This window comes from Ictalurus furcatus, chromosome 15 (assembly GCF_023375685.1).
Source record: "Ictalurus furcatus strain D&B chromosome 15, Billie_1.0, whole genome shotgun sequence".
Taxonomy (NCBI): Eukaryota; Metazoa; Chordata; class Actinopteri; order Siluriformes; family Ictaluridae; genus Ictalurus; species Ictalurus furcatus.
In genome coordinates this window covers 19,773,921-19,795,574 of record NC_071269.1, presented here as the reverse complement: position 1 = coordinate 19,795,574, position 21,654 = coordinate 19,773,921, and the positions used below count along the sequence as shown (strand labels likewise).

The window sequence follows — 21,654 nt, the reverse complement described above, 5'->3', positions numbered from 1 at the left end:
CTGCTCTACACTGTGTAGTCCATGACAGAACGGAACAGCTGGGCTTCAGATTTATCATGTACAGACAGTAATTATTGCTGCTGCTGCCTGCTACTGACCCAAGTGAATAGAATGTCACAGGAAAAAACACACAGAACGCGGGGACCCGCGTCAGGGGAGCTTTCAGACGCGAGCGCCCCTGTTTGCAGTCAATTACCAGAGAGGACAGGATATCGGCCCGGTGGCGCTCCAGTGCAAACACTCTCTCAGGATGAAGGTGACAGAGAACACACAGCCGTGCACTTCTTTTTCTTATCAATTGTGGGGGGGGGGGGGGGGGGGGGGGGAGCATAAAAACGTTCACTTGCACTTTGGGCGAATGAGCGTTTTCAGCCGTTGGTGTGTGTCCTTACATGATCTATTAGCTGAGTGACGTGCACCAATTACAGCTTGACAAATTTTGAAGCTGACTGATGGCGTGTGTGCACGGAGCTACACACGCGGCACGCAGTGCAGGACCACCCAAACGAGCGCACGTGATCTTTGCCGGCCTGCTCTGACCCCTGAGTTTTGGGCAAAGATAAGAAGAAGAGGACCTCTGACATGCAGATAAACTATTGGTCTATTAGCTGAGTCAAATAGGTGATTTAACAGCAGTCACTAAGCAGTTAAACAGCATCGCAGGAGTCTTATATGGCTTCACATGCATGAGTATGAAAGTGATTGAAAGCGACTTTGTGACTGCACTGGATTACAGTCAACTTCATTCACTCAGCTTCATCCGGATGGACAGAAATATGCTTTTATATAACATATATAAGATGGAAGGGAATTGTTTCGAATTTGCCGTGTATGAAAGTAAACGTACTGCTTTTGTCATAAATTCTTTTGAAACGGTTCATAATGAGCTCTTCCCATTTTCAGAAAGCCTCGCCCACAAACCGTTGAGCGAAAACAAAGTCTGAACGAGTGCACACTTCTTCATGGGAATTAAACCGCGAGCCTGAGCAGCGCAGACTGCCCCTGTCTTTAACGACCATACCATTCCTGCCTCCAACCTGCCCACAGGGTCGCTCCCACCTTAAACCCCCCTCCTGCCACGTTTAAAAGGATTAGACGCCACATTTTGTGCTGGCTTAATCTTCCTTTCAGACAGCCTAATAAGTGTGCGTCGATAAGCCAAGCATGCAAATTTCATTCTAGGCCAGTGGAGCTCATGCTTTCAGACAAACGGACTGAGGTATTTTACACCGTGCTAATTGCTTCTTCGTATTCCTCTTTTCTCTCTTATATGCCATATCAGCGGCGGCAGATTATTCCTCTCTCCCACTTTGCATGAAATTAGAATTTCATGTGGAAGATCATAAACGTGAAATAGAGCCGTTCTACGAGCCCTTTGTGAGGGAGGACGTTTTTAGGCGGAACTTTGTCACTTTTCCGTGGAACGATACGAAGTGTTCCGAGTCCACGGAGTGGATGTTTTGAGGAAACGGCTCCCTTTCGAATTTCAAAATGGCATTTGTCACGCTTCTTGTTGAGCTGCGCTACCAATAAGAGATAAGATGCCAAAACTTTCGGAGCTGACAGTCTGACAGAGGAGAACTTTACATTTTACTTTGTGCCATTACAGAAAAAGACATGAAGACACATGATGAGGAAAATATTGATTGATGTTGGGAAAGCCTACAGCCTAATAATAATAATAATAATAATAATAATAATAATAATAATAATACTAAATTGCTATTTAAATACTAACAAGTAAATGCTTTGAGGGCCTAAAACTATGACGTGGATTATTTGCGCATACTTCCTCTTGCAGTATTAATTAGCCTATTACTGTGCATTGGTGACAGAAATGCTTTGAGCTTTTAATTAGGACCGAGCGTCTGCATGAGTGCACAAGAGAGGAGAGGCGAGGAGAGGCGAGGAGAGGAGAGAGGAGAGATGAGAAGAGGAGGAGAGAGGAGAAGAACTCTTTCCTTTACAGCTCCTCTCACTCCATGGACATCTCACAAACATCATGTAAACACCTCTGTACTTCGTGTCTCTCTTTTCCTGTTAAAGATATTTATTTGGTAGGTATAATAGGGAAAAGGTAAAAGCAGGTACTGGGATGCTGAGTTCATTATAACGTTGAGGAGTCTGCTTCTGATCAGAACGTACCCGTACTGGCTCAGCCAGCTGTCCAGCTATCCATCTCTCTTTCTGCTTCTCTCACTTCTTTTTTTTTTTTTTTAACACATCACTCCCTAAATACAGACCCTGTAAAATCATGCTAGCATGCTGAAGTCTAACAGTCTAACAGTTATTAAAGTTTAATCTCCAGGTCTCCATTTTGAACTGGCCAATGGATACATTTAATGTGAAATAAAATATAAAGCTCAATCCCATAGACTTGTTTTGTGGCATGTTTGGCATGTTTATTGTTATTATTATTATTATTATTATCATTATTATTATCATTATTTAAACAGATTAAAGAAATGTTTGAATTAAATAAGATAGTCATTTGATTCAAAGCACACTTTTTTCCATCTCAACTGAGTCAGACCTGTAATCAATTAGATGTAAGATTATAATTCATGTTTTTACATGTCAGCCCGAATCACTAACCCTTTCCTCACTCAGCGTCCCACAGGACAACTGGGATTAAAAGGGGTTAAACATGACGCCTCGTGCCCCCGTCTCCTTTCCACTGTCCTCATTCGAAATTTATTTCAAAAATCTGTTAATCTGCAGTACACAACATTCCCATTAGCATAGCCCGGCCTCCTCGTAAAAAATCCAGCTCATTTAATTAAAAAATGTAAATTTACTGTCATCCCAGGGCTGGCGATTTAAGACAGCACCAGGCTTTTTATTGCTTAAGACATCAAGTTGATTCGCTTGTTGCTAAACTGTGATGAAGGTTATCGAGGGCTACAGACCTTGACTCGTGTGTGTGTCTGTTTTTCCCCCTCCTTTCAGCCCGTAAAGGTGCTCACGGTGGATTAAAACTACACACTCAGACTCCAAAGGGAAAGAAAAGCCATCGTAGTGAATAACGAGTCATAAATTTATGTGCAGTTTGAACAGAGTGCACAGAACTAAAAAAGGTACATCTGAAAACCGAGGGTGTGTCTCTGGACCTATTCAGTGTCCTTTTGAACGTTAGATATCAGTGAAACCACAGGGAAAAAATAACACATTCAAAAAATTTTTAAAAACCTACACGGTACATCTGGGGGTTTTGCTTTAAAAAAAAAAAAAAAAAACAACAACAAAAAAAAACAAAAGATTGATTCCCAGAATTCAGTACTCTGTGCTTGTTTGAGTAAGAGCGGACATAAACTTTCATTTTCTGCTTTTCTCACTTCTTTTTTTATGGCGTATTAATACGTCGAGGACTTGAGGATTGACTGTGTAAAAAATGAATACATAATACGAAGCCAGCAGGACAAAGATAAAGCTTAAGAAATCACTCATGGTACTAAAAATGCACTTTATGCACAAAAAAAGGTTCATATTCATAATGAATTCAAAATCTATACAATAGGCTTTATACACAGAAAGAAAAGTTTAACTGTCTTGTTCCTGTGTTGAACAAAATGAAATATAAATTCAAATCTATATTATTATATACTGAAAAAATGCCACATATCTTTTCTACACTAAAACCAGAGCATAAATCCAGATGTCATAAAAATACATAACTAAATGTATAATTTAAAAAAAAAAAAAATATATATATATATATATATATATATATATATATATATATATATATATATATATATATATATATATAAAATCATATTCAGACGCATTTACCTCTATATGCACAACACAAACTAAACTGTTTATCTTCATTTCTCCCTTTAAACCCAATCGGAGATTTGATTCATAACACTATAAAAATGAATATAAAGAACATTTACAGGATTGAAAAGTTCCAGGACTGCACTAAAACGTTTCCCGAGGCATTAAAGCGTCCCAAAAACATCATGGAAAAAACCAGAGGTTATACTAAGCTCTGGAGATCAGTTTCACATGCGCCGAAATATCCCTAAACGGTGGGACGCAGGGATAAAGAGTGGGGATATCACTTGTTCTGTGTCTTTACATGTGTCAAAACAAAGCCGGCACAACAGTTTGTTTGTTCAATCCCCTTGGCAACAAACCCTTAGGCCACGCCGAGCGCTTACACTTCACATACCTGTGTGTGTTAACTCTATCCTTTATCCTGTTCCTGTATAAACACGTTATTTAATGTACAAAAATGAACAAACCGAGATAAACATATACACCGAGAGGGAGGTGAGCGAGTTCAGAGAGGAGACAAGGTAAACATGGCGTGAGGTACGGCAACAACTGGGACTAATAAATAAGCAAATTGAGAGACTTCCAGGTATAAAATGAAAGCGTTCCGATTTCTGATTTCTCAGGCTTGTCGAGTGTCTGTTAGATATTTTTGAAAGTACTGAAGGAGGAAAATGGAGAGGTGAGGGAAAGGATCATATTTAATACTGTAATCAGCCCCGAGATCTGTCACTCAGTTATAAATAAAGGCGCACATATACATACACACACGCACATACACACACACACACACACACACACGCTAAAACACAAGCAACTTCCCCATTCGAGAAACACTGTATATTACAGGCGCACCTTTCATGTGAAACAGACACAACAGACAGTTAGAAGAAGAAGAAGAAGAAATAGAAGAAGAAGTAGATGAAGAAGAGGCGCACTTACCATATTCAGGAGAGTCGAAGTTAAATCCTCCCAAGCATGTAACTTTCATAATACAACGAACTCTGTGTGAAAATCATCAGAGAGGAATCTGGCCTGCGGGAAATTCAGACTAGAATAAGTGGGCGATAAAGAGTCTTTTTTTTTTTCTCTCAATCATGTACTAAACTCCTTGACATGTAATCTGTCAATAGTTTTCAGGCGAGATAATGCCGGCTGCCACGAGTGAAGTTGATTGGCAGCTCGCTCTGGCCCCTCCTCCTTGCGCTTTGATGGGGGGGGGTGTAGGTGAGAGAACACAGAGATGGCCCCCTCGTTCACTCTCTTTCTCTCTCTCTCTCTCTCGCTCTCTAGTTTGCTCACACACTCACTCACTCATACACACACACACACACACACACCCCAAGCAGTTGGTGATAGGAAATTACGGAAGAGCAGGAACTGGAGCAGACTTTTTTTTCCTCCTCCCCTCAGTGGGCTGGGCTTTTCTTTCGCTGCGTCCTACAGGCTGTCCCATACTCGAGGGGAAGGGCCGAGTCCAGCCCCATGCAAATGAGCAAATAAGGAGGGAGGGAGCAGCGGAGGGTTTCGAAAAAAAAAAAAAAACATGTCTGCATGGCTCATTACATATTTTATATTCCAGCATTTCTGCCACCAAACGGAATTCAATCTCTCTCTCTCTCTTTCTCTCTCTCTCTCTCTCTCTCTCTCTCTATATATATATATATTATTTTCATCAAAGGTTCGTGCTCGGCATCTGAGCGGCGTAGGGAATTTTATCAGACTTATATTCAAGAAAACAGGAAGTTTGTTCTCGGTGACATTTAATAACTAGCAATAAACTTCAGTCACAGATGAAAAGTTGGGAAATTAAAAAAATGAAAAAGGGAGTCAGTTATTCAGAAGTGCAACGGGGATATAAAATAAAATATGAATTGTGCAAATATAATAGTATATCACATAATGTTTAAATCCTTTCTCCAAAAAAACAAAAAAAAAAAACAAGCAGTCTAAAATCGCTGTATTATAGGTAAAGCTAAACATCAAACTAAGTGGAGTAAGAAACCTGATCTGAGAACAGTTGGTTGTAAATTATGAAGAGAAAAGAAAAAACCTATATCCTAACCATCCCCCGAACACTTGTCCCTCCCTCCCTCCTTCCCTCGTTCCCTCCCTTTCTTTTTTACTCTTCCCCTCCTCTCTGTCTGTCCCTCTGTCCCTCTGATAAGGTATCAGTTTTCATTGTAATTTCAGGTGAAATGATAAACGCCGGCCGTTACCAGGTGCCAATGAATACTTTATAAGACAAGGCCCTTATTTGCCTGGCAGTTTCTTCCATCGTGGCATGCAAAGTGCTCACAGAACATTTTCACAATATTTCCCCAATCAGCATAATTCCACAAAGTGAAATGCGGTCCTTTTTTCTTTTTTCTTTTTTTTTATTTTTTGAAGTTCTGGACACAAAGACACGCACTTTGTGCAAACAAGGAAAAGCACAGAGTTAAAAGTGTGTAGTTCCGCGAGAATGTAGTTCAGGAGTTCTGCTATGGACCACCCCAAAAAATGAACAAAAACAAAAAAAATAACAAAAGCACTGAGAAAAATGTCTTGAAAAGAGGAAATGTATATTTTAGGTGATGGCCTATAATTCTGTGAAATGAGTCAATCCATAGTTCCTGTTTGCTAACTGCTGTCTCATATACAGTATGCAGAAAACAGGTTTTGGTTGATTCAGTAATTAACAGAATGAGTCATAATCAAACAATGGTCACATGTTCCCACCTTAAAGCAGTGGAGGGCCCATGTCAGTTCCACTCTCATACTCTGAAAGTCTCTGCGCTTTAGATTTTGCAGTAAAACCACAAATCCTCTTAATGAATCAGCCACCTTTATCCCCCCCCCAAATTTTTCCGACTGTCTTTGGATAGCAGGAAGAATGTATAAGTCTCTCTTAAACAGTTTTTAGATTCCTCACTCACGGCTCTGTATATAACACCAGAACATGTTGTGAAATTCCTACGCAGCCTGATCGACTTGACTGCACCGTATGCTGTGGCAAACACGGGTGGGCGATCTTTTTTTTTTTTTTTCTCGCTGCCATCTCTGTTTTTCGGAGAGGAGCTGAATGCCGTTTGATGTGGCCTATTATGATGGGACGCTTGGGGCATGGGGGCATGAGGGCATGGGGCTGAGCAAGGTGGGGGCTGTGACATGGCAGGGCCGCATCAGTCAAAGGGACGCAGGGGCCAGACGTTTAACTGCCCCTGACCGCGCACTCCAGGAGGGGCTGGTCTGATGGCCGCCCGCTCCAAGCGCCTCGCTCCAGCAGGACAAAAGCCCGCGCCCGCTTGAAAGATGTGAATCGAGGGGCTTTTGTGCCCGAGGCCCGGGGCCATGCGGAGTGAGAAATCTGACCTTTGCTAGGAGTTAGATTGTGTTTGAACCCTCTTGCTGTCTCAGCCAGTGGGGCAGCACAGACTGAGTGGGCAACTGAGAGGTGTAGCCAAAAAGAGCAGGAGGAGGAAGAAAAAAAAAGCGCGAAGAGACATGCAGAGAAGAGTATCATCATCTTTCTTGAGTGAAAAAAGGTAGCCTGTTGAGATTTTTTTTTTCTTCACGGCTAAAAATAAGGCTGAACTTTTTTTTCCCCCTTTTTTTTTTCTCTCAGCCACTTTTCTCAAGTCTGGATCGTGAAATTGACAGGAAATTGAATGTGACAACGCTGGAGAGTAGCACGGGGCTTTGAAAAGAAGGCCAAAGAAAGCGTTTGCCCTTGTATTGTTCTACCGAGTCTGTGATGCTGGATATTATTCCCCCTCACGTCTGGTTGGAAAGCCTTGTTTGTTTATTTATTTATTTATATTTATATCAGGGGTGAGCATCTTGCATACTAAACCCGAGTGCATATAAAACAGTGGCAGCTGGAACTCATCACCGACTGTTCTGATCGCTCGTAGTGATCTTAAAAGGCCGAAACGACTTGATCGGATTAGTTTAGCGGTTTCAAGATGCCACTCAAATGAGCAGAGAATCAGCAGCGCTTGTTTGCATAGACTATACATGTACACTTGCAAGTGCAAGTGCAGAGATGTAAACATCATTCCTGCACGAAGATATGAACCTGAGCTTCACTTTAAAAACATCATTCACTGTCGAAAGCCTTTTTCCTGACACGGCTTTCATCCCCTGCCTCTAATCATTATGTTTCAGTATCTCTCCCGGATGCAGACGGTCCTAATGCAATCTGCCTAATTTTGGTCCCACGCAATCTGGTTTTAAAAACACAGAGAGAAAGGGCCACATTTCTGAAGGCCTTGACCATAATCGCTTTAGACAGATAGCTTCTTCCATCGTAGATGAGCAAATATTTGTAAACCAGCTATCTAATGGAAAATTATAGTGAAATTAGAGCGAAATTCATGACAGAGAAATCCGATTATCTCTAATTTTATTATGCCATCTTAGCCCACACAGCATATTTTTGTACAGTTTTTTTCCATAAATACCTATGCCAGGGTTCCCGGTAATCAAATAAAATTGAAATTCATCTCCCCATTAAATTCAATTAGATGCAATTTCTAGAGCCTATCAAAGATTTTAATTACTAAATTATAAAATTCTCTGAAGCCATATTGAAGGAGAAAAACGGCATCCTTGCATCTGGAATAAAAAAAAATAAATAATAAAAAAAGCATAAACCATGAAAGGAAATTGTTGATCCAAAAAGATATCCAGCGGTAAACAGAATTAGTGAAGCGGTCAGGCTTGTGCAGCGGCTCTGGGCCGGAGAGTGACGTGTGCCAAACGCAGGCTCCTGGACCGGAGGAAATGAACTTAGCTGAGGTGCACTCGGCCTCTAAATGTCTGCCCTCCGAGTTATTATGCCGTAATTGACTAATTGACACCTTAATTTCATTTATGGGCTCCTGCGTTGAAGAGGCAACCTCTGGGTATGAAGGTGGTCCTGAAAGAGAGCACGGAGGCAGCATCCTGTGTGTGCAGGTGCACCGGAGACCAGTGTGTTCCCTCCGCACCGTTATTAAGAGCACGTTAATTAAATGGGGACGGGAACATACTTACTTAGCGTAAGCTTAAGGACAGTGTCCTGCTGCGGCGTAATCTTTAATAGCTAGTAAGCGGAATTGTAACTTGCTTCATCACATTTCAAATTAGCTTTTCTAATGAAATTTATCTAAAGTAATATGCCTTTTAGAGCTACTTGCTACATAGGGATGTAACCGAATACGAATATATGATTCGGAATGAACACACAATGTTCTAATTATAAGATACAGATACAAATATGATTAGGATGTTTTCATTTCTCTTTTTTTCTAAAGAATAGTTCACAAGGCATCTGGTCGAGCACCTGGAGTTGTGCAATGGGACTGGGATGCAACAGAAAAGTCATGTTATTGTATGTTTTGAGAGCGTTCAAGAGCGTTCAAGAACGCTGCACCATGCATTTACAACGTTCATTCGTTCATCCTTAGTAGCTGCCTGGGCAGGGTCACTGTACTTTTAAGTTTGTTTATATTTTGGGAGCTAGAACTGTTGAAGGCTGTTGAAGGCCATCTCGCTCAAGATTCCATTCAAGTCTCCTCTGACCTTTCTCCTCAATAAGGTGTTTCCTCAAGCAGAACTGACACTCTGAACTGAATGCATTTTGTTGTTGTTGTTGTTTTCTCTATAGACTGTAATGTGTCTCTAGTCTGTTGATGAAAGAAGTCAGAGGAACATGGCTAGACTGGTTTGACCCCACAAGAAGGCTATGGCAACTAAAATAACCACTCTTTACAAATGTGCTGAGCAGAAAATCATCTCAAAATGCACGGCACACCGAACCATGAGGTGAACGGGTTACAGTAGCAGAGGACCTCCTCGGGCTCCACTCTTGTCAGTCAGGAACAGGAATCTGAGGCTACATTGGACACAGGCTCACCAAAACGGGACAGAAGAGTGAAAAAAAAAAAAAAACAGCAGATGTTTTTCCAGCCAAAAAACAGTTTGCTTACTCTGGAAATCGGCTGTACGATGCTTAATTATTTATTTATATATATATATATATAAATGCTTTTTCTGAACAAATGGACATCACAATGTGAGCAGAGAAACAAAGGACTTGCAACAAACTACACTTCGTTGCTGATTGTATTTCACGTCATGCTAATGCAAAGGCCCTGCTCTTTTTTTGTTTTTTTCCTCAAACAGCAGCTGAGATCAAACATAGCAGCTACCTTTGCACAAAAGTGCTCACAATGGGACAGTAGTGGGGTCTCAGGTCACCCGCGAGGCCTGTTTCGCCCTCCACCCCCCGCTATAGGCCAATGCAAAGCTAAAACAACAGCACAGCAGCCATGCAGCACTACAAAGCCTCTGCTAAAAGGACACCTGCTGCCTTTATTCACTTAACACTCTTTAACTACTCCCTATGTTTGTTTAAAAGCCATATACTAAAAAGACAGGCTTCAGACACTGGATTGGGTGATGATTAATAAAATAAATTTTATTAGCTGTTTGTAGACAAACAAAACAAGCAAAAATAACAGCCATTCTGGCAGGCTGGGTCTGAAACTGAGCAGATCTGCGAGATCGAATATAAGTGGCTCAGTCAATATCGCTAAACTTTAATCTACTTTTTTCCATACTCAAGCCGACTGGGTATTAAAGATAAACTTTTCTGTGTGTCATATGGCAGGAGATTTGGATGGAGCTAATTTTTTGAGACAAATCTGATATTTGTCAACTGGTGGAAAAACCCGGGGATTTGGCTCGCTAATCCTGTGCCGGATGCTAATGCACGTTTACAGCAAAACGCAGATGGTGAGAGAGCCAAAGCAGAGCCCAGTGCTCAGGAAAGCTGCTGTGATCTACTCCTGGTCCCAACATGGCTCAGTACCACCTCAGAGAAGATAGTGGCATACACACAGCCTGGTCCATATACACCTAGACATATAGTCCTAGTGTTTTGTTCATAGTCATTGATGCTGCTTACAGTTTGTCTCTGGCACATATATGGCTTTTGTAAGATCCATCCATCCATCCATTTTTCTGTATCGCTTATCATACACAGGGTTTTGGGGAGCCTGGAGCCTATCCCAGGGAACTCTGGGCACAAGTTGGGGGACACCCTGGACAGGGTGCCAACCCATCGCTCACACACATGCACACACTCATTCACACACTACAGACGATTTACAAATGCCAATCAGCCTACAATGCATGTCTTTGGACTGCGGGAGGAAATTGGAGTACCTGAAGGAAACCCCCGAAGCACAGGAAGAACATGCTAACTCTGTGGGGCAGAGGCGGGAATCGAACCTCCAACCCCAGAGGTGCAAGACAAACGTGCTAACCAGGTACAGTCAAAATGTATAATCAAAACGTAAAATTCTTTTCACTCAAATGTATTTTTGTAGTTTCGACTTAAACGCACTAAAAGAAGACACCCTGGCTTTGTTGACATTTTTGACCACAAACTGCAACTGAATGGAAACTAAACCGAGGTAGCTAAATTCACCAGAGCTTCCGGATGCACATCGCACACGACAGTTGTTTGGATTTGTTGCTTTATCTTGTCTTTCCTCATTTGCTTGTAAACTTGTTGCATTGATTCTTGAATCTATCACTGGAATCTGGTTCATTCCGAGAAAACAAAGAATTGTTTGTCACTTTTGTAACAACAGGTTATCAAACCTGCTTTTCACGTTGTTCTGTCGTCCTCTGAGCTAACTCCCAGTCTAATAAAGGAAACAACAAATCGAAAGGATCCACCAAGATCCACCGAACAAACAAGGATCCAAAAGTGAAGTGGTTTTTTTCCCCCATCATTTTGGTCACATGCCAGTTCCCACCTACCAGCCAGGGTGAATGCAAATAAGTGCTTCCTGTAGGACACATGAAGAACCAGCCAACCGCATCTTTTTCGGAGGAAAGCGCTGTCTGCCCTCTTCCGCACACATGAGCTCACAGAAACCCATGATTGTGAGAGTGTGCCATCATTCCCACCCTGGTCACCGATGCCTGTCGATCATTGATATTTGAATACATTTGAATCTCCCGAAGATAGAGTGAACACTTTCCTGTTGCGCCACTTGGGGGCCCGTAAACACGAATGAAAAGAAATCAAACCACATTGTTTTCACGCTTACGTATTTTTCACGAGATATCAAATAAACAACTATGCAGTGGATGACTTAATCCCTTAACGTCCCATCTTACTGTTCACATTTTATTCAGTGCTGTAAACTACTACATATTATTTCTATGAGCGCTCAATTAAAGCACTCAAATGTGTTGGCGAGACCGATTTATACTTCCTTTAATGAAAAGATAGTAAACGTCGATGTACCATTTAAACCAACTTTTTTTGGTATCTTTTACCAGCTGAAGTGAATGTGCTTTATTTCTAAATCTAAGGTGTATAATTATCCCGCTTTTTAAGGAAACGACATTCACACTCTCATGTCAAACAAAAGACATGTCCCCTTGAGGAAACCCCCGCAATGACAAGGAATGATAATGTTTAATAACTTTTCAGTGTTACATTAAGGAAACATGCTGATAGGGTTAGCAATAGATCATATTAATCAGAATCACGCCTCCTACAGGGCCCGTTTATTGTCACCAGCTCCGTGCAGTTAAATCTAAACTTGCTAATCAGGGTAGAGAGAAAGAGAGAGAACAAATCTCTCAGATCTAATACCTGGAAAAATATCTGGCCCTGCACTTTTAGCACCAGTATGTGAGATGCGCTGGAATACTATGAGCGCATTCCCTGACTGCTTTGTTGTTCTCAACCACATTCGACATTCTATTGATAGCTCTAAAGAAGCTTCACAAACATGAACTGAACACACTCGCTGTATGTGGCCTCATTTAGAGCATGATGGGGAAAACGGTAGATGGGAAAACAGTAATGCAGCATCGAGTCTGATGTAGAGATGGAAGAAGAAACAATCCTCAGATTACAGTGTTTAGGGCAGTAGCAAAGCTCTATATAAAGCTCTATATAAATGGCGCTGTTAATGGGGCAGGTCAGGAAATAAATAGGACTTTTTAAAAGGTTATCTACTTACCTATAATGGACAAGAGAGCTTTCTGGAGTGGCTATTAGATATATGATGGGGACTTTGTTAAGTTTGATATGCAAGTCATTCGAGGTGGATTTCCCATTTAACCATCAACCCGTGATCTTTAATGATGTCCTGAATTGATTTTGCAATGGAATTCTGAGTTTTTGGATTCTTTCAACATGTTGGTCTATGTCATTTGACTGCCTGTGGTGGTGCCAGTGGGAATTAGCCCATGCATTAGGGGCAGTTTTGACGGTTAAGGCTCTGGGTTACTGATCGGAAGGTCGGGGGTTCAAGCCCCAGCACTGCCAAGCTGCCACTGTTGGGCCCTTGAGCACGGCCCTTAACCCTCTCTGCTCCAGGGGTGCTGTATCATGGCTGACCCTGCGCTCTGACCCCAGCTTCCTGACATGCTGGGGTATGCAAAGAAAAGAATTTCACTGTGCATTTGTATATGTGATCAATAAAGACTCAATATTATCATGCTTTATATCAAGAGCGATGCAGCAGCACTTTAGTCCTTTGATCTCATCCTCATCTGTACACTCTCCTCAAACAGATCAGCTCCAAAGCTACAACTTTCATGCTAATATCGCCAATCAACTCCACCGCGCTAGACATCTCGTAGTTCACTAACTAGCCGACACTAGTCTCTGCCGGAACTCAGTGCAACTGCGTTGTATAGCTGCATTGCATTCTGGAACTGTGAGTCCAATGCTCGCTGTCTCCACTAATTCTGTGTTGGATTTCTCATTAATGACATTGCTGGAAAATTGGCAGAGTATTTTCGGGTGGGGTTTCGAGTTATAAGGTTGAGGTCAAATGGGTAAAATTGGAACTTTTGGGAAACTTGTAAATATCTTATACAGCTTCTGAAGGGTAGTACTAAATGAAAAGATCTTTCAACAAAATAATAATAATCTACAAAGATCACCCTGTTCAAAAGTTTACACCCCCCTGGCTCTTAATGTATCGTGTTGCCTTCTTGAGCATCAGTGAACGTTTGCACCTTTTGTAATAGTCGTGTATGAATCCCTCAGTTGTCCTTAGTGTCAAAAGACGGATCTTAGAATCATATAGCTGCTGTTGGAAAGGGGTAAAATATGCAAGATATTGGAAAAGCAAAGAATGTGTAGGCACTGGAGGATTTTTCTGAAGAACAGTAAACAGTTTAACTGCTCAGGACAAACAAGGGACTCATGATCAACTATCACAAAACATAAAAACAGTCGTTGATCATACAGGTAACGACACACAGTATTAAGAATCAAGCGTATGTAAACCTTTGAACTGGTTCATTTGTCAGTTCAGTTATTATTGTGTCTTGTGGACTATACGTAAACATCTGTTATGTGAAATAGCTTATTCATGGCAGTACTAAATAACTTTTTAATTATTAAAATTCTGCAGATTCTGCAAGGCGTATGTAAACTTATAACCTCAACTGTAGCAAATAATCAGAATGATTGATCGAATCAATTTCCACAAACATTTCTGCTGTAAGATACAGTATACTGCAAACATTGGGAAGGGGAACAGTGGGGTTAGGGAGTGGATAATGGTCATACCAAGCGATGGTGAAATGCTGTAACAAAATGAACTGCAAAGAAATGTGTGTGAACAACAGTGAACTCGTTTCCCACGCAAAGACTGAGGAGAAGTAGAAAAATGAGTTTCTCTTTTAAAACTTTTTAGGCTAGTTTCAGGTCATTTTGTGTAGTTGTTTAGATGTACTCAGGCTGGAAATTTTGCTGAGACTTACAGTAGCATCCCTGTTTTACAAATGGACTCAATTCTTCTGTATTAAACGTTCCAGCATATTTTATTTTAGTTGTATGAGAAAAAGCCCCAGCACTTTATACCCCAACCTTGCAGCACAGGTTTAATCTTTTTTTTTTTTTTAATGTTCTTGCTATCAATATGCTTTTTATAAACAAATTACGTGCCCTCCAAGTTCTCCACTCCATGCACATGTGCTTGTAACCGGACTCCAACTAGAGTCCATCTCTAGACATATAGTCATATGCTAGAATAGCATGTTTAGTGTGGCTGAGTTCCACATTGTTTGGAGCAAAACAGACTGTTCCTCCTGACTTTGAGCTGTGCCAAATCCCGCCCCCCCCCCCATGTTTTGACATTGTATTCGTCTTCATTTCGCTGTCCTGCAGCAAGTCGCCTTGTTTTTAATAATTACTTATTTGTTCTAACATATATTTGAATTCAGACTGATTTAGCTGATTTATATGGTGCAGGCATTTGTTTTACAAAGCAAGCCGAGCTGACACCTATTGATCAACTGAAAAAAAAAAAAGAGATGTGCATTATGAGCGCTATGAAATTCAGCAAATTTTTTTTTTTTAACCTTCAAAGATGCTTTGCATTCGGCTGTGAAATAAATAAATAAATAAATAAATAAAGACCCATCTGGGGAGAGGGAGAAAAAAAAAAATCACTAAAGCTCTTTTGGTGTAATTGGCTGAATAGCAAGGGCAGCAGAAAATTTACAGGCAGACGCCAGTGTGAAGGGGAATGGGTCATGGCGCAGAACCTAATGCTCGGCCTGATCTCAGATCTGCTTTACGCTTTTACTTCTGCCACCCACAGCCTCCTGTATGACTCCAGACATGTCCAAACAGCATGCAGTAGTGACACACGTACACAATGCACCGAAAAGGAAGTCCAATCAAATTGCGAGGATGTGGTAGCTGTTACGAGTAAAGATGTCACGGACAGCGTGAAGTTGAATCTGAATCTGAGACAAGAGCACCTTGTTCAGGCTGTGTGCTCCTGAAAGGGTGAGGTAGGAGGGGGAAAAAAGCACTGAAAAACCCTGTGGATTTATCTTTCCCACAGGTTTTCCATAAAATGCCAGACCAGAGAAAAAAAAAAACAGGCCATGTGACTAGCATGTGGGTCAGGCAGATAGCGAGATGAGCCGGGTGCAGTAAAGGAGGCGGAGTTTTCGATGGGCCTGTTGAAAATAGCAAGCAGCAACCAGATTAGATCAGATTCCTATATGTGTGTTTCAAAAGGACTCGATTCACACGGACATACAGTCTGAGGTCAGAAAAACAGCAAAACGGCGAGCTCAGAGATAGATAAAGAAAAAGATAAAGCGAGTCTGTTTTGTTTAAACAAAGTTATAAAAGCCATAAAACGCTCAGGTGGGGCAAATCAAACAAGCACCTTGTGCATGTGAAAAGCATGAGAATTTACAAAGTGAAAGAAATACTGTACAGTAAGTATGTGTGTAAGCATGAAACCGTTTCCTCTGCCACGCTGTTTGTTTTAAACTCCAGAGCTTCAAGAACCTGAGTGCACAGTAGCTGACTGCTGGTTTGGGCAAAGACAGGAAATATGACACCAAGTGTCAGTTGCTGAAATAAATGTTGAAAACGCCGACTCCAAGTCCTGTTCCGACCAAAGCAGAAGATGAAACTCAAGCTCGGAATGAGATGAGATCAGAGACCTCTGGGATCTCCCTCTTGCTCATGCCTTTTCCGTGCAGTTTGTTTGACTGTGCTCAAATACACAGAAAGCAATACAGCGGTGGCCATTTCTGTCATTTATCACCCGTTAATAGATATTAATGTGGAAACAACGCATCATACAGTAGACACTCCTGTAATGAATGAGGTTCCTCTAAAAGACTCGCTCTCAGACTTCGAGAACTCGTTTCATTTTGTGTCAGACTGTTCACTCTTTAGAGTGCTGCAAACGTCCTGGCTTGCTCTAGCGACGCTGGACTCTCATCAGCAGCATGACTGCCTTACACTTTCAGAAAAGGAAGCAGATCTCTTGAGGACACTCATTTTTCCCCCCACACATGATATCAGCCTTGACCTGAGAGTTATGTCAGGACGACGGAGATGAGCCATGTCTTTTACAGCGTGTGGCTCTGTGCTTTTGCACATTTGAATAGGAAAGGCAGAGGTTTCAGCAGGTGAGCAGCCTGGTGTCGTCGTCTCTTTAAATGACCTTGACCACTCATTCAACCAAATCCTCCATTTTATCATGCGGTGTGTTTAGCACAAAAAAAAACCTGACGAAATGAGCCTTGTGACCTTTTCGCTGCCTAAAATTGAGATATCGGCACTGCTGTTCATCATTTGAACACTTTTTCTATAAATATCAGCATCCAATATCTTTGAATGTCTAGGCTGAACCCATCAAAGCATGACACTGTATCTGTGCTTTACAATAATTATTGATCAGACACCACACCAGCCTGTATATAAGGGTCTCTTTCAATTGATTTTCCACACCCAGGTAGAAAAAAATAAGAAAAAAATAATAAATTTTATATATATATATATATATATATATATATATATATATATATATATATATATATATATATATATATATATATATATGTGTGTGTGTGTGTGTATGTGTGTGTGTGTATATACATATATACACATATACATACACACACACACACACACACACACACACACACACACACACATATATATATATATATATACATATATACATACATACACACACATAGCTCATATGAATTAAAGGCTGTTTTGCTTCAATTTATCTAAGCAACCAGACAATAATTTCCAGTTACTGGGGAAACGTACTAACACAGATTCTGTGTTGCTCAACAATCAATTAATTTTATGCGTTGCACTGTTGTTTACCCTCCCATTAAAACCTGAAAAGTCAGTTTGCCGCTCTTTTTTTTCCACGCAGCGCTCCACTTTTCAGGGTTTTGTTGAATAAATCCTGAAATACAAAAGAGAGGGACAGAGGAGCCAGGTGGCTGCGTGCAGTCGAGCCCCATAGGCAGACACGGCCTTTTGTTACGACGCAGAAATTCAACAAGCCATGTCCCATTACCAATAGGAGCACTGGTTTTGATGAAAGAATATTTTTTTTTGTTGTCACTATAATGACAGTGAAAGGCATGGCAGAGTGCTCACGTTATATCTATTAGACATCATACACACTCCTCCGACTTGTACTCTGGATTGAAGTCGTTCGTCCATTCAGCATGTTAACTGCAGATTTTGCTTCATCTGAAAGTGAAAGGCCACGTTACAGTGGGAATACGACACCCAGGAGTGTTAATGGTGGTCTAAAACTCAGGAAAATCTGGCATTTAAGTGGGAAATACCTGAAACTGGAAATAAACAGAAAGTTTTCGAATTGAAAACAAAGCAAGGAAATAGTAAACATCTTGAATATTCTGTATTCATGAATGATTCTACACTATTTCTTGGTCACTATGTATATTTAAGCAAATGTGTGCTATTGATCATGTTAACACTTTTGTCCTTGAGGATTATCCCTTCCAGTGAAGTACGTGCTCAGATGACACTAAGCTGGATTTGATCGACAGGATTGACACAAACTTCTGAAATACATGTACTGTAAATAGTTCGAAGATTCTCAAAGCAGAATTACCAACAGTTGCTGAATTTTGTGTAACACTACATCTGGAAGTATTTGATTCTTTTCATACTACAGCTCTAACATTTGAAAAATGGATTCATGAATAACTTTTTATGTTTATAGTTGCATTAATTACATGGAACATCTGCAAAACAAGTTAGTTCCTGTTTTTACTCATGTTCTAACTGCCATAAACAGTTGTTCTTTCACCACACTCTATTATTTACTCTCTCTCGAAGTTAATAAGACCAAAAAAAAAAAAACCAAAAAAAAAAAAAAAACCACAGCATGTCATGTTAGAGCAAAATGCAACACACAGTGTCTTCTGCCCTGAAGACTTTCTCATATTGGAAAGCTGAAGCTCTGACACTGGAGACTCCTTCCAAAAACAAACAGCTAAATAAAAGTCTCCTTAAAGAAAGCTTCATCTTATCAATTATTATATGTTTATTGTTAATTAACAACACATCTTTTGAATAAGTTTTAACAGGAAAAATAGAATTGCTATCTACAGTGACTTATATTTAAATAACGATGATCAGTCAAATATCAAAAATATCAACATAGTAACATGTTAAGGAGAAATTACTCTATAAAGATAAATGCAGTATTTAAATGTATATGTATTTTCCAATTCAGAATTACAAATCAATACAGACTTATATACATGCACACTCACTGAGCGCTTTATTAGGAACACTGGGAAGGGCTTGGGTAGGGCCTTTCTCTCATTGCTCTCAAAACAACCTCATTTTTTCATGGTCTGGAATCCACAAGATGTCGGAAACATTCCTTTGAGGTTTTGGTCCATGTTGACATGATTGCATCTCGCAACTCCTGCAGATCTTTCAGGTGCACTTTCATGCTGCGAATCTCCCGTTCTGCCACATCCCAAAGGTGATCTACTGGATTCAGATCCGGTGACTGGGAGGGCCACTGAAGAACACCGAACTCATCGTCATAGCATAATCATGAAACCACTTTGAGATGACTTTTGCTTTGTAACATGGTGCGTTATCGTGCTGGAAGTAGCCATTCGAAGATGGGAAAATTGTGGCCATAAATGGATGCACGCGGTCAGCAGCAATACTCAAATAAGGCTGTGGCATTCAAGAGATGATTGATTGGTATTAACATGCCAAAGGTGTGCCAAGAAAACCTTCCCCACATCATTACACCACCTCCACCAGCCTGGACTGCAGGTTGGGTCCGTGTATTTATACTGTTGGCACCAAATTCTGACCCTAACATCTGTGTGAAGGAGAAATCTAGATTCAGTCTTCAACTGTACAGTTTTGGCACGCCTGTGCTCACTGCAGCTTCAGCTTTTATTTCATTGCTGCATTGGCTGATTACATAATTGCATGAATGAATAGGTGTACAGGAGGTCCTAGTACACGCTATGTATACTGTACAGTATTTTCAAAGAAATGATATCAATAACCATCAGGCACTTTTCATATATACAAACATATTATAACCTGTCTATAGCTGTAACTCCTGAGACGAGTATGTAGACACAAACCTGCACATCTTCCCTGAATGGATCCTGACCAGCACAATAAAAGTACATGGATGTGTGTGTGTGTGAGAGAAAACCACCCTGGGTGCTGTTTCAGGTGAGCGGGTGGCCCTGCCGTACACCCACACACACACATTATCATATCAATACACACATGTGCTGGCTCTCATTCAGCTGAGGAAGCTCTGGGCTCCTCATACAGCTCTGCTCTGCCTGATTTCTCTGTTACACTGTGCTCCACACTCAGATGGACATGAATAGCAGTACAGAAATAGTAATAATGCTCTAGCTGTATGATAATGAACTGTGAATCATGACTGCAGCATTTTTCTCTGGAAGTCAGCACATGCTGGATCTGAATTTGTTTAGACCAAAATCGCTGTGTCGAATTAGTAAAGACGCACTCATAAGAGATGGCTTATCGTGTGTTCATCGAAAATTAAACGCAACAATTCAAACGGCACGACGAGATAGAAGATAAAATGGTGTAAGATGATACTAAAACAGCATCCGGATTATTTTAGCTCTCAATCTACATCAACGTATCATTAGCATGTGGACAAGGCGTCTCTTAAAACCCCATTAGCCCTCCAATACGGCAATACGAATAAAACTCCCTTACACGCTCACTTCAAAGACACGCAACACCTTCAAGCGGCTTTCAAAGTTTCTCAAAGCCTCCCAGTCCGAGGGAGCCTTTTTGATTGGAAATAATAAGATGCTCCATCTTTCAAAGATGTACTTTTCCTAAAGCATTGTTGATTGCCCTGTGTCCATTACTTGGAGGGATTATGATAATATTCCACATTGTGCTCGGCGTGATGCACAGGAAATTCAATACTCAAAAGGTTAATGCAATCAATTAGGATGACAAAGGAGTAAAGTAAAACGCTCCTGCTTGCTGAGAAAAGCGCACGAGAAAGGGAGGGGGTATTGAAAGCTTGAATAGATCTGCTGAGAGAAAAGAGGCACTCAAAATTAAGAGAGAAAAGGAAAAAAATGTCATCTATTTTATTTATATATACTCTTCAAAGCTGAGCGCTCGTCGCTCGCTCACCGTCTCACGCACACGCACACAGGAGCAGAGGGAGGGGCAGAGAGAGGTAGAGAAATATTTATCCTTGATGTTGTGCTGTAATATTATGGGTGATACGGAAACATTCCTGCTTTTCGACGGTAAACAGAAAGAGGATCTGCAGCAGGATCTGCGCTGCGTAATTGCTCAGGTTTCTCTCCACCTTGCTGCTGTATTCACAGCCAATGTTTTTTTTGGGCTTAATATTTCAGTTTCAGGCGTGCGCAGCTGTCATGGCATGAATATTAACAATAATAAAACCGGCGAAATTAAAAAGACAATCCGTTCGCTTCTGAAACGAGACAATAGCCTTTATTATTTAGATACATGCTACACTGGCGCGCAACACAAAGGATTCCTATCATTGCAGATAAATGGATAAAGTTAGATAGCAGTATTGAGCCGTAGAACTATTGTGATAATCCATATTACCTTTTCAGCCCGTGGCTCAGTCTATCAGAGGGAGACAGCGATAATTACATCTTAGCAACCGTCTGTTGTGATAAAAAAGCATAGAGAGACACTGTACTGTTGCTCTGCTGAGAGGCTCGTCTTTGCAATAGCTAATTTCTCACCAAGCAGAGGGGGATTGTGCAAGAGGCGAGAGGTAAAATACACCAGATCCAGACAGGAGGAGACCACACCTGTCTCTAACACAGCCAGGTGTGACAGTGGTAATGCCTGTGGTTCATATTTTTGTGAGGAAAAAAGTGTAGGAGTGGGTGGGTGTGTGTGGGGGGAGTATTGTGAACTTGAGAGGTTATGATGATGATGATGATGATTGGATGCTGCTTAAAACATTAGTTTTCAAGCATGGAGTCTAATTAAAGTGACTGTAAGGTCTGATTCTCTGA

At 40.9% G+C, this 21,654-nt stretch overlaps 1 protein-coding gene across 2 annotated transcripts in view; it reads right to left on the bottom strand.

The window, feature by feature from the left end:
- Positions 1 to 5,084, bottom strand: part of casz1 (castor zinc finger 1) — an 81,633-nt gene extending 76,549 nt beyond the window's left edge. For both annotated transcript variants that reach the window (XM_053643414.1, XM_053643415.1), the window contains exon 1: positions 4,723 to 5,084. In XM_053643414.1, the coding sequence (XP_053499389.1) occupies positions 4,723 to 4,771 (49 nt within the window). In that variant the 5' untranslated portion in view covers positions 4,772 to 5,084. The remainder of the gene's footprint in view (positions 1 to 4,722) is intronic.
- Between the last annotated feature and the right edge of the window lie 16,570 nt (positions 5,085 to 21,654).